Raw genomic sequence first — 13,227 nt, forward strand, 5'->3', positions numbered from 1 at the left:
GAGAGCTGTGCTGGTTCACTAGTTTGTTCCCACACCTCCTGCAGACACAGTTCCATCTTAGCCATGTCACCGGAACTGGATTAGCTAACTGGTGCTCACCCAGCACCACTGCCCCAGGGCCACGAGGCCTGTAAGCCCAGTCCAGGGACTTGGCTGCTAAGCAGACAGACAGAGATATTACTGAGGAAGTGGACTCCTAGGACATCACGCCCACCACAGAGTCGTCCTGCAGCCTGGCCCCTTGCCCCCACCCCAGGCACTTACTTCCTGCACCGAGGTTTTAATCAGAGTTCTAGACACAGCCTTTATTCAGCAATAAGTGGTAATCATCTGCCACCACTAAGCAAACCTGAAATTCTCAATGAGTCTATCCTTTAGTAAGACTGGTTTAAAAACCAAGCCCTTTTCAAAAAGTGTTCATCCCCTTTTCCTCCTTTTCAAAAAACTCTACTATGGAAACAATCCAAAAAGTATGTAAAGTTTTATGCATGAGCCTCACCGAACCACTAAGAAAAACCAAAAACTGTACGTGTGTTCAGCAACAGTTGAAAAATAAAAGTTATACCCTTTGTTGTTTTTAAAGGTATAGGACCAAGCCCGTGATAAAATGTTAAGTGAAAAGATCCTGGCCATCAGGCTATCTAGATCTATCTGTACCAATCTATCTGTCCATTTGTAAAGATGTATCAGCTAAATTCTTAAACATGTACAAGACAAACTTTGCCAACATGCCTGGTCTAGGTATAGGAATATACATGTGCTTTTCAACCTCTTTTAACTTCTCAAATATTTTTCAATGAGCCCGCATTACCTTTCACAAAAAGGAGGAAAAGATTACCGGCTCTTCAAAAAAAAAAAAACAGGCCAAAGTCAAGACCCACGGCCCTGGCCTCTAATATCCCAGTGAGACAAATTCTCCTCTCTCTCTCTGAGCTTTGTGAGGGGCTTGGAGAGGCGGCAGGGGGAAAGAGAAGCAGCTATGTTACACACCCAGACCAGACATTAAAATCCCTGCCAAAGAATTCAGCAACAGCCAATAATACAGCCCCTGGCCTGCATCTGTACAAGGAAGGGGCGGGCAGGGCCAGGCTGAAAAGTGGAACCTGAAACACTGCGCGTGTGACTCAGCCCTTCTGCCTCCTAAGGACGAATCCCTTTAGGCCACGTTCACCCAGAACCAGCTTCTTGCCAGGCCCTGTCCCCTATCCTTCAGGCCACCACGACCTTCCAACTTGAAGGTCTGGCCTTTAGAACATGATCGAAAATCTCTCTCCTAGGCCAGCGACTGCGCAGGCCCAGGTAAACAGAGAGGCCCCAAAACGGAGGCTTTTGCAATCACAGCCACGGTCCCTCCCCAAGTTAAGGTACAGGTGGAACCCTGTGGATGTCACCGAATCCAGTCGAATGCCCTGTTAGCTCCTCGGATGTCAGGGTCTGGCTTACAGTGAACTCATCACCTGGCTCACATGGGCAGTGCTAGAGGCAAAGGTAAAAAGATCCTCGAGGGAATTAGCTCTAGGGAGGACCACTGTCCTAAAACAACTGGAATGCTGCTTAACCAGATAAGAAGAACTGGAATTTCCAGGTGGACTTAGCTTCAAGCAGAATTTCCATTTCCACTTCAAGAACACTGATCAGGAAGCCAGGCATGGGAGGCAAGGTAGAAGGGCGCGAGTGAAGAAATCACCAGGTCTGACTTAACCACAGGATGCCTGGGCCCCCTTCACACACTGGCCAGAGCCCAGCTGAGCCTCAAGGGGATGAGACTCCTGGCCCTGGCCCCAAGGTCTGGAGGGTCCCCAGGCTGGAATCCACGGAAGATCCGGGATTAACTGTTTTGTCTTCTCCAAACCATAAATTTGTCTAGTCCCAGCCTGGAAACCCCTACTCTGCTGCTAACCAAAGACCATAATATCCAACCATACGGCCACTGATGTATCATTACAGTCATTATAAAGCAGCAAGTTAAAGATTACCCAGCAGAGCTAATGCAAGGCTTTCAGAAATTAGAGGAACATTTTCACACAATCAGATAAAACCAGGACTGGAAAACTTTGGTCCCAGCTCTGGGTTTCTGAATAAGAGAAAGAAAGAAGAAAGGAAGGAAGGACAGGGGATGGATAGGGAGGCAGAAAGACTAAACGTGCTTGGACACACTGTGGCTTCCCTAAGTGACATCAGTATGGTTTAATTATGCCTCCTCTGCCTAAAAGGGCTTCTCAGGTGGCTCCATGATAAAGAATCTGCCTGCAATGCAGGAGATGTAAGAGACGCGGGTTCAATCCCTAGGCTGGTAAGATCCCCTGGAGGAGGGCATGGCCACCCACTCCAGTATTGTTGCCTGGAGAATCCCAAGGACAGAGGAGCCTGGAGGGCTACGACCCATAGGGTCGCAAAGAGTTGGACGCAACTGAAGTGATTTAGCACGTGTACCTCTGCCTAAACTGTGAGTTCCAAAGATGGAGGCATTTTGTTGTCTTCCCTCTCCATAGCTCTAGCACTCAGCCTACGAACAGGCACACTGTCAAATCCAGACAAAGTGTCACCATATCAGACCTCTCAGATGGACCCACCTGTAAACCTAGCAGGGATCTTCCCAAACTCAAGGCCACATTAAGCTGCCCTGAGCCTCTGCACGAAGGGTCTACTGGGCAATAATTTTTAAGGAAAAGCATTAGACAGGGAAGCAGGATATCAGTTTTTCTAGCCCCAGCTGGCTACTGCCTGACTGAGTGGCCTGAGGCAAGATCCTTCCCCTTTGGCACGCTGCATGACAGGGGCCAGGAAACCAGAGACCCATCCTGGGATGCTTTGGTTCCAGCCTGTAATCCATGGAACTTTCACCCGGTTCATCAGGTGGAGACCCCCATGTGCTTGCTCAGAGTCTGGGTCAAATTACAACAGGCAGGAGACACTTCTGCGACCATCAGGCTGCGTGGAAAATAGTGAGCCAAAAAGTCATGGAGGGCATTTCTCCATCTCAGACTGTCAGACAAGAAAGCAAGTCTATGTGTATGTTAGGAAATTATTTTCCCCAGGAAAAGCAACAGGACAAAACTGGTTTAAAAGACTGTTACCAAACCTCCCAAAGCTTAAAGGTCTGGACACAGGGGAAGTTCCTGGTGCCTCCCCAAGCCCCAGGATGAGGCTCCACCCCAAGCCAGAAGGTTACAAGGCTCCAGGACTCATCCCCAAAGGAGAGAGACAGCCCTTTCCCGAGCTGAGGCCACACGTCCTCTAGGTACACTATGTCCCGTGTGTGATGATGGGAGGGTGGGACCTGTGTGCTGCTAGAGAAACACCTGGGAGCTGAGAGCCAGGCAGAAGCCCAGCAAGTGCTCTGTCCTGCCAAGGGCACAGACCACGGCAGGGGCTCGGCTGACAGCCCCCTGAAACCTGGGGAAGAGGGCTCATGGGGGGCCCTGGCAACCTGCAGCTGTTGGCTGGCCCAGGCGCCCACGCCTCTCTGGTGCCCACCTCTAGATCAGAGTCTTCATCTGAACATATGAAGAGGATCTCGTCAAAGGGGAGCCGGGGAAGCAGGGCCTCAGGTTTGGGCAGTCCTCTACTCACACCCTCCCGCTGCCACCCCAAGGGCTGAAACCAACTGTCCAGGTTAGGCTGGCCTCCCCTAACCAGTCCTACCCGAGCCACTGCCCACCCCTCAGCCAGCCCCTCTCTGGGCGGGCAGTGCCAGTCAAGTACGTTGTGCTGCCGCCAAATCCAAGCAGAGATAAACATTCCAGGAAAAGTAACTCAGCGCAAGGCCGCTACTCCTCCCAGGCTGACTACATCTCAGGCAAACACCCAGGCAGCCAGGAAAGGGAGCCTCAATGCCATGCTCAGCGCGATGCTGCAGAGCCAGCGCCTACAGGCCTGGACTCCCTGGGAGGACTCCCTGGGAACTTGCAGGAATCCTTAGCAAAGACCCACCTCTCCCCTATAGCTCTCACTCCCGAAAGCCTCACCTCAACCCAGCAGGGATCTGGGGACAGGGCCTACTCTGGCTCCAAACACTGCAACCTGCCCTGATGGACAGGAGAGACAGAAGCAGGACTCCAACTCCGAAGCGTACTCAAGTCTGGCTGAGGCTCTGACAACCCAGGACCGATTGAACAGGGAGCCGTGAGCAGCCCAGCCTGGGGTCTGGCTCCAGCAGGAAGGGCATGCCCGTCACCCGTCACCCACCAGCCAGGAGAGAGCCAAGCATCAGACAGAGACCCTTGGATGCCAGAGAGTAGAGCCCAGTTGTGCAAAGGAACTGCAAGTAGTGAAAAGGTCACAGCATCAAACCCCGAGGGTGCTTTCTCCCAATGACCTCAAAACCACCATGTGAGGCCTTTAGGTGACACCTGCCCCACTGAACAGATGGGCTTGACTCCCCCAACCCACACAAACACGTCCCTGGAGACTTTCAGCTTTCTCAAGGCCCTCTCCTAACCAGGAACCTCCACACTGCGAGCATCCAGTCCTCGAACCTAAGGGCTCAATAACAGTGAAGAGAAACCCTCTGCCCTCAACTCCCAGAGCTGCCTCGGCAGGAGCCAAAACATCAGGGTCCCAAGCATGTCACATTAAGGTGGACGAGCTAGAGAAGGCCCAGGGCCTCTCCCCACCCCAACCTCCGCTCTCCAAAACTTTATCTCTCAGGAAGTCTGTTTGTGCTGTCAGAGTCAACTCAGAAACAAGTGACTGGCCACCCATCACCAGCAACATCATTACGAAACAAAACAAAGTGAACGCAGGCCACCGCGGCCTCCCATGCTTCATTGAAAAGGTCCCATACTTCAAACACCATTCTAATGAACTCTGGAGTACTTTCCTTTAATCTGCTAAAGGATTTCCCTTTCTTTCTACATAATATCTGGGCAACAATTAAAAACAAAAGGTCAAAATCTGGCCTCTTTGGGGTCTGCTGTTGTGTTAGTCGCTCAGTTGTGTCCGACTCTTTGCAACCCCATGGCAGGACTATAACTTGCCAGGCTCCTTTGTCCATGGAATTCTCCAGGTAAGAATACTGGAATGGAGGGAGGTGGGAGGGGGGATCAGGATGGGGAACACATGTAAATCCATGGCTGATTCATGTCAGTGTATGGCAAAAACCACTACAATACTGTAAAGTAATTAGCCTCCAACTAATAAAAATAAACGGAAAAAAAAAAAAAAGAATACTGGAATGGGTAGCCATTCCCTTTTCTGGGGATCTTCCTGACCAAGTATCGAACCCGGGTCTCCTGCATTGCAGGCAGATTCTTTACTGCATTGCAGAGAGATTCTTTACCGTCTGAGCCACTAGGGAAGTCCCTCTGGGGTGTGAAGACTCACCAGCTCTCTTCCCCTTTCTATGCTGTTCAGGGCCATCTCCAGAGGCTGACAAAATGGAACTTCAAATCCTGGGTCCTATTTGCCATGTACTTAACAAACACAATCTCATATAGTCCTAAAAATAACCTGTGAGTTAATTATGGACAAGCCCATTTTACAAGAGAAAGGGATTCTGAGGACCCCTGTAACATGTCTGAGGTCAGACACACAGCAGCATGGCAAAGATTTCATTTCATTTCCAGGACCAGTTTGTCACCCAGACTAACCATCACATCCAAAGGAATTCAAGCTTCTGCTTTAAAAAACAAACAAACAAAAAAACCTCCTTTATTACCACGATTTATGTCTGACCAATTCCAAGAACATCCTCCCAAACTTGATATGAAAATACTGAAGTAATTATTGGAAAAATTGAGCAAGAGCGTGTAGGAGGCTTGCTCTGCCAGGGCTCTTAGAAGAAGTGACAGAGTTCCTACTGGCAGGATGCCTGCCCTTCTGCCGGGTCCCTCATTCAGAATGACATTCTCGACATCCTGGCATTGAAACTGAGCAGCCACCTGTCTGGTAATCTTGGGAGCAACCTGTGGCTGCCTTAAGCTTGACTGCCAGTGGATTACAGGTCTAGGGGAGGTTCCGATGGGCATGGGCTCAGCCCCTTCCTGACATAAGGAATGCAAACCCACCGACCCAAGCTCTCTGCTCCCGCTGAAACACAGGCTGGAGGCGCCAGTTCAGATCATCTGGGCAAGATGCTGAGACTCCAGGCTGCTACCAAGGAAGGGACAACTTGGTGCTAACTGCTTACATTTTAGCCCTCCAGCTCCCAGGATACACACACTACACTGGTACAAATACACTCCATCCCTGGGATGGCCCTGCTCACTTACATTTTGGGAACCTACGAGGGCAGGAAGCTGGGTAGGAGGGCCCCAGGGCAGGCATCTATAGAGAGGAGGAACTGAACACAATAGTGACAATTTACCCAGGGCTTAGCCACATTCAACTAAACTCTTGTTTACACTGCTTTGTCTAATCTTCCAAAAGAGTCCCCTGAAACAGGTAACTCTTCTTATTCCCATTTAACAGATGAAAAACCAAAGGTTTAGGGACAAGTCACGTTCCCAAACGCTTAGGAATAAAGTTAATCCACACTCAGGAGGCGGTGGGTCTACGGAAGACAGAGATGTGACCTGGGAGGTCTGCTCCCTTCCCGGCTGGAGGCCTCATCATCACTTTTCTAAGCTAGAGAGGGTTACTCTGAGCTGCCTGGTAGTCCCTAACCAGAGTTAGCAGGGCGAAGGCTGCTCCGAGTTAGTAGGACTCAAACTTCCTAAACTTTTTGAGGTTTGGGCCAGAGCTGGGAAGTCTCCAAGGCCTTTTCCCGTTCTGGGGTCGGAGGGGCCTAATGGCTTTCCAAAATCGTGCCCGACCCAGCCTCCATGAATCCGAAGGGACTCACCTCCCAACGTCTCATCCCAGTCCAGCCCGGAACCTCTGTCTGGGGATTAGGGGCTCTGTTCCGGAACAGGGGGACTGGCTGTCGTGGAAGAGGGCATGGGCGAACCTCCGTGGGGATCTTACCGAGAAGCGGGGACTCCTCAGGGCATTCGGTCAGCGACAGTGTTGTGGTGGAGGGCACCGGGGCCGAAGTCAAGTTGCTCCCGGGGCCCGGGCCAGGGCCGGGGCGAGAGTCCGCGTCTGGGTTGGAGGCGGCCCGCGAGCGCGGCTTGGAAGAGTTCTGCAAAGGCGGCGGCGCTGCGGCCCCTCGCAGCCGGAGCTCCCCGGAGGGCTGCCCGATGGCGGCGGCGCCGTGAGAGCTGCTCTGAAGCGGTGTGGGGACTCCGACCAGCTGAGGCAGGCGTCTTAGGTCTCGGCCGGCCAGGTAATAGACAAGGGTGACGCCAAGATGCAGCGCGCAGACAGCCACGAGGAGACGGCAGGCCCGCTGCAGGGACGCGCCCGGCATCGCGGCGCTGCCGCCCAGGAGCGGCTCCCGAAACTTCATCTTCCCGCCGCAGCTTTAAGAGGGGGGTGGGCTACCGCGGGGAGGGCGGCCCGCCCGCGGGCCGCCAGCCAGGCACTGCCAGACCACAGCAATTGGGGGAGGGACCTGGCGGCGGGGGGAGGCGAAGGAGCGGCGCCGGCGGGCAGGCGGCGGATCTCGGCGACTCCGGCCGGCTCAGCAGTCCAGCTCGCAGAAGTGCGCCCAGGGCGCGGGCGCGGGCTGGGGCGGGGCCGCCAAGGGGCGGGGGCAGGGCCCCGGTAGAAGCTGAGTTTTCTGGACTGTAGCTGGAGGGCGGGGCCGAATTGTGGGGCGGGGCCGAGCGGAGGGGCGTAGTCGGTCTGAGGGGCAGGGCCTGTGGAGGGTGGGCTACCGGGGCGGAGCCGGTGGCAGCACGCAGGCTGCGCGTTGAGCTCTCGGGTTCCCACGCTGCCCTGCTCTCAAGCCTGCACCGTGAGGATTTGGTCCCTACTCAGCCTCGCTTCCTCCTCCTCTTCCTCCGAACTGCCCCCGAGAGGCACCGCCACTTCCTGCGGGGCTAAAGAGCAAGGGTACGCGCCTGGGCCTGCGGCGCGGCGTCAGAGAAGAAGGAGGAGAAAGGGCAGGCTGGTGGTTGTCTAGAGGGGTTGGGGCCGCGGCAGCTGACCTGGGGTGGGGGGGGGCGGGGGTCTGGAAGAGGGGCGGAGAAAGGTTGCCCTGGAAACGGATTCGACGCCCAGCGGGAGGTAGGACGGCGGGAGAAGGATTCTCCCGGAGGTTCGAACCCCCTCCCTGGGCAGAGCTAGGTCCCTCACAGCCCGGACTAGGGGATATCGGAGACCCACCCAGCTCGGATTGGGAGTGTGTGTGTGCCTGTTCTAGCGCATCCCACACCATGCATTGCGTGGGAGGATGTCTAGGAGCCCAAGTAACTCCTACGCTGCCACGCAAAGGGAGAACAGCTGGCTTTATTTACAGTGTGAACGGACCTGGACTCAATGCCGTGAAGTAGGGGATTGTTCCCATTTTACAGATAGAGTTCAAGGCTCAAGAAATTTAAGACTCTTGCTCAGCTGGTGTGAGGCAGAGGCAGACTTCTGGCTCTAAAACCATTATTTCCCACTTGTTGATTTGGCGCAGATAAGGGCTGGAAGCTGTCTGGGTGAGAGGTTTAGGCACTGAAGTCGCTTGCTTCAGATCGGACCCGGGCCCACCTGATTGCCTCAGTGGGCAGGCCCCTTCTTCCTGAGAAGGACTCGTGGACGCGCTATCACTTTGGTGGACGGAGCAGCTGAGGGGCTGTGGCAGCCTACTCTAAAGTGCTACCACACACTGAAAGTTTCCTACAGCCAGTCAGACGCAAGTGTGATTGCTTTACGTACGTTGCCTCAATCTTAACACCATGAAGTAGGCAGTTGTGACTCTTGCTACTTCACAGTTGAGAAAATTGAGGCTCAGGAGTTGACACGTGGTTGTGATCACACAGAATCTACTTTCTTCACTTGGCTTCCTGGACACCACGTTTTCCTCACTTCACTGGCCACCACTCTGTCTCTTTTCCTGGGCTTCTCTTTCCTGGTTGTTGAAGGCCCCAGCCCATAGTCCACGATGCTCTTTTCTGTGTACACTAACTAGGGGTGATTTGTAATATCTGCATACTGATGACTGCAAAATTTTCTATCTCCAGCCCTGACCAACCAACTCATTCAACTGCCTCTCCTACTGGCATCTCAAACTCAACACATCCTGCCCCCAACAACCTACTCCCTACACTCCACTCCATTCTTACTCACCTCAGAGAATGGCTTTCTCCACTGTTCATCTCACTGTAGTTCATCCATTTTCCCAAGCCCCAAGCCCCAAACCTAAAAGGTGTCCTTGATGTGCTTTTCTTATTCTTAAAGGCCATTTCCAGCCCCTCAGCAAGTCTTGTCAGTGCTACCTTCAAATTATCAGAATCAACTACTTGCTAACTCTGCTATAACCGTCCTAGACCAAGCCACCATCATGGTGGCCTGGATTATAAAGTAGACTCCTAATTGGTCGGTCACCCTGCTTCTACCTTCACCATGCCCCCTCCCCAAGCTATTCTCCAAGCATGTAGGAAGATCATTGTAATCATAAATCAATTCATGCCACTTTATTTAGAAAAAGGGCTTCCCAGGTGGCTCAGTGGTAAAAAATCTGCCTGTTAATCCAGAAGAGGCAGGAGACGCAGGTGCAATCCTTGAGTCAGGAAGATTCCCTGTAAGAGGAAATGGCAACTCACTCCAACATGCTTGCCTGGAGCATCCCATGGACAGAGGAGCCTGGTGGGCTGCAGTCCATAGGGTCGCAAAGAGGCAGACACGTATTTAGAAAAAACTCCACATCTGTAGAAGCCCTGTCTTATCTGATTTCTATCTGTATTCCCCTACCACTTTCTTCTGCTACCACCCTGTACCAAGCTCTACCTGCTTTAGCCACACTAGCCTAATTGCTGCTATTCCTTGAACTTACCCTGTTTCTTCCTGCCTCAGGATGTTTGTATTTGCTGTTCACTTAGCCTGAAACACCTATGAAATACCTCCTGTGCTCAGTCAATCATGTCTGCCTCTTTTGGACTCCATGGACTGCTGCCTGCCAGGCTCCTCTCTCCATGGGATTTTCTAGGCAAGGATACTGGAGTGGGTTGCCATGACCTCCTCCAGGGGATCTTCCCGACCGAGGGATCGAACCTGCATCTACTACATCTCCTGCATTGGCAGGTGGATTCTTTACCACTGAGCCACCTGGGAAGCCCAATACTTAGCCCCATTGTACATTCAGGTCTCTCAAATGTCACCTTATGAGAGAGGGCTTCTCAGACTAACCTATGTAGAATAGTTCCCCCCCCCCCATCTTCTTAACCTGCTGGATTTTTTTTCAGAGTAGTTAACACTACCCAAAATTAAACATTTAATTTATTGTTGTCTCTCTCTCCCTCTCATATTAGAAGATCAGAAGCGTGAGTGCAGGAACTTTCTCGCTTGTTTACTGTAACTGTATCCTCAGCTCCTAGAACTGGACCACACACATAGTTGGCACTGAATAGACATTTGTTAAAATACCTAGAATATTTGTTAAATATATTATTTTACATATATGTAAGTATACTTCCCTGTAGCTCAGACGGTAAAGACTCTGTCTGCAGTGCAGGAGACCCGGATTCAACCCCTGGGTTGGGAAGATCCCGTGGAGAATGTAACAACCAACTTCAGTATTCTTGCTTGTAGAATCCCATGGACAGAGGACCCTAGCAGTCTATAGTGCATTGTATTTCGAACACAGAAGTCAAGAGTTGTTCACCAGGGAACTGGTAAGGGTAAAGCTGGCCCCAACTGTCTATGCCTAGAGAAAAATGCCTGGCTATTGAGTGAGGATGGGTCAGAATAGTCCCCTTTCTGAAAAAGGTGAGGAGGGGAAAATGGAGGTGTATCTTTTATATGTCCAGAAAATGACCAAGAGACAGAATCGAGGAGAGGTTAGGAGTCACAGACCTACCCAAAGACCCTCTCTGTGGCCAGAAAGCAGAAAAAGGAACAACACTTGCTTACTGTCCATCTCTTGGGAATATGCAGAATCTACTGAGGCTTGACACAGCCTCAACAGCTCCCCCATCCCAAGGTACCTAGAACTGTTTCTTGCTTCAGAAAGGTCCATAAAGTCAAAAGCCGCCCAGGACAACATCACCCAGCTGTCTAAACCTGAAATGGAGTTAGAGACAGAAACAGACCCGAGATAACCTTCTTCAGTTCTTTTCACTCTTGACTTTGTCAGATGAAAAATTAATACCATGAAGAGATACCAGAAGGAGGAAGTTGCAGTGCTGATTGGACAAAAGCTGGAATATGGGTTTGGTGTTTGCCCATCCAATGCTGATCTTCCCAGAACCACCCAGCTGACTGCTTCTGCCCGCAGATTGCGTTCAACTGGCTAGTGATTTCCTCTGCCCTCTTATAGTACCCTCATTGCACCTGTCATTTTACATTTTTTTCACCCTAGTAGATGAGAAGAGCATAGAACAGTGCCTGGCACATGGTAGATAGTTATTTCAATTATTTATTTCTGTATAACACACCACCTCAAAGGTTAGTATCTTAAAACCAACCATTTCTTTCTCACAGTTTTGTGGGTAAACTAGCAGTTCTGCTTCACGTGGTGTCAGCTGAGGCAGTGGCACAGTTGGAAGTTCCAAAATGGTGTCATTCACAATGGCTGGCGGCTGGCACTGGTGGGGGGTTGGGTCAGAATGGGTCATGGGTCAGGAGTCCCGGTTCTTCACGTGGGCCTCTCCACAAGGGTCTCTCACAAAGCCCTCTCTCAAGGGCTACTTGGGTTTTCTCACAAACTGGACTGTGTGTTCCTGGAATGAACATTTCAAGAACAAGGGGAGAAGATGCACATCCCAGAGGGCCTAGCCTTAAGCATCAGGTGTGTGGGCATTCTCTTTCTTCATTCTCGTGTATTTATCTTTGGCTAGCTGGGTCTTGGTTGCTTCATGCATGCTTTCTCTTGTTGCAGTGAGCAGGGGCTAGTCTTTATGGAGCTGCGCAGGCTTCTCACTATGGCGGCTTGTCTTGTGAAGCACAGGCTCTAGGCATGCAGGCTTCAGTAGCTGCAGCTCTAGGACACGCGGGTTTCCTTAGTTGTGACACACAGGCTCAGTAGTTGTGGCTCTCAGGCCCAAGAGTGCAGGCTCGGTGATTGTGGCTCACTGGGCTTTGTTGCTCTGCATCATATGGGATCTTCTTGGGCCAGGGATCAAACCTGTTTCCCCTGCTCTGACAGGTGGATTCTTATCCACTGTGCCACCAGGGAAGTCCGTGTGAGCATTTTAGATAAATTACAGCACAATTCAGAGTCAAGGGGAGTAAAAATAGACTCTACCACTTAATGAGAAGAGGGGTAAAGAATTGGCAGCTATCCTTTTTAATTGACTGCAGTTTGCCCAGAGACCACAAATTATTTCAATTCCTCCCCCATGTAAAATACATTAATCTTCCCCACCCCAACTTCTCCAAAGGTTTATCCCATTATAACTTCAGGTTCAAGTCCAGAATTGCATCATCTATATTAAGTATGATTCCTCAGGTTCAGGAACATATGAACTATAAAACAAATTGTCTTCTTCCTCTTCCTGTTGCTGAATAGTTGAGTCCAAAGGCCATTAAGGAAGGGGTGAACAAGGTAGGAGTCCAAATGTCATAGGTGTGGATAGGGTGTCAGAGCCCAGGTGAACAAGGAGGAGTGAGGGGAGGGGAGTGGCAGCCCAGCACGGGACTTCAGAGCCTCAGCAGAGGAGAGGGCACCATGGAGTACGGGGGCATTTCTGTGACACAGGTCAGCCCACGGCAGGGAGTTGGAGTCCCATTGGGGTGAGGAGATTGTCAGATACAGGGAGATACTTTTAATCATATAATACTTAGATATGATACTTAGATAATACTTAGATACTTAGATACTTAGTATATATATATATATATATATATAGTATATATATATAGATACTTAGATAATAATCAGATACTTTTAATCATAAAAGTAACTATATGTAGGTAGTGAGAGTCACCCAAGTTTCTGACTGCCAGAGAAGGGAGTTACAAGTATAGACAAGTAGAAAACCCAAAGGAACTCTGATGCTTTACTGGAATTGGGGAAATTGCTGTGAACTCATAGTTTCAATACATAGATAATAAAATAAATATAGCTGTGTGTTTATATGTAAATATGAGTGAACACCTGGGAGAAGTCTTGAGGGCAGAAGCTTCCCAAAAGTGTTAGTCCCTCAGTCGTGTCCGACTCTTTGTGACCCCATGAACTGTAGCCCGCCAGGCTCCTCTGTCCGTGGGATTTCCCAGGCAAGAATACTGGAGTTGGTTGCCATTTCCTTCTCCAGGGGA

At 50.9% G+C, this 13,227-nt stretch overlaps 1 protein-coding gene across 1 annotated transcript in view; it reads right to left on the reverse strand.

The window, feature by feature from the left end:
• Nucleotides 1-7,527, reverse strand: part of B4GALT1 (beta-1,4-galactosyltransferase 1) — a 53,663-nt gene extending 46,136 nt beyond the window's left edge. Inside the window, exon 1 of the mRNA XM_043453016.1 lies at nt 6,907-7,527. Coding sequence (XP_043308951.1) covers nt 6,907-7,330 — 424 coding nt within the window. The 5' untranslated portion in view covers nt 7,331-7,527. The remainder of the gene's footprint in view (nt 1-6,906) is intronic.
• Between the last annotated feature and the right edge of the window lie 5,700 nt (nt 7,528-13,227).

The sequence above is a fragment of the Cervus canadensis genome, chromosome 30 (assembly GCF_019320065.1).
Source record: "Cervus canadensis isolate Bull #8, Minnesota chromosome 30, ASM1932006v1, whole genome shotgun sequence".
Lineage (NCBI taxonomy): Eukaryota > Metazoa > Chordata > Mammalia > Artiodactyla > Cervidae > Cervus > Cervus canadensis.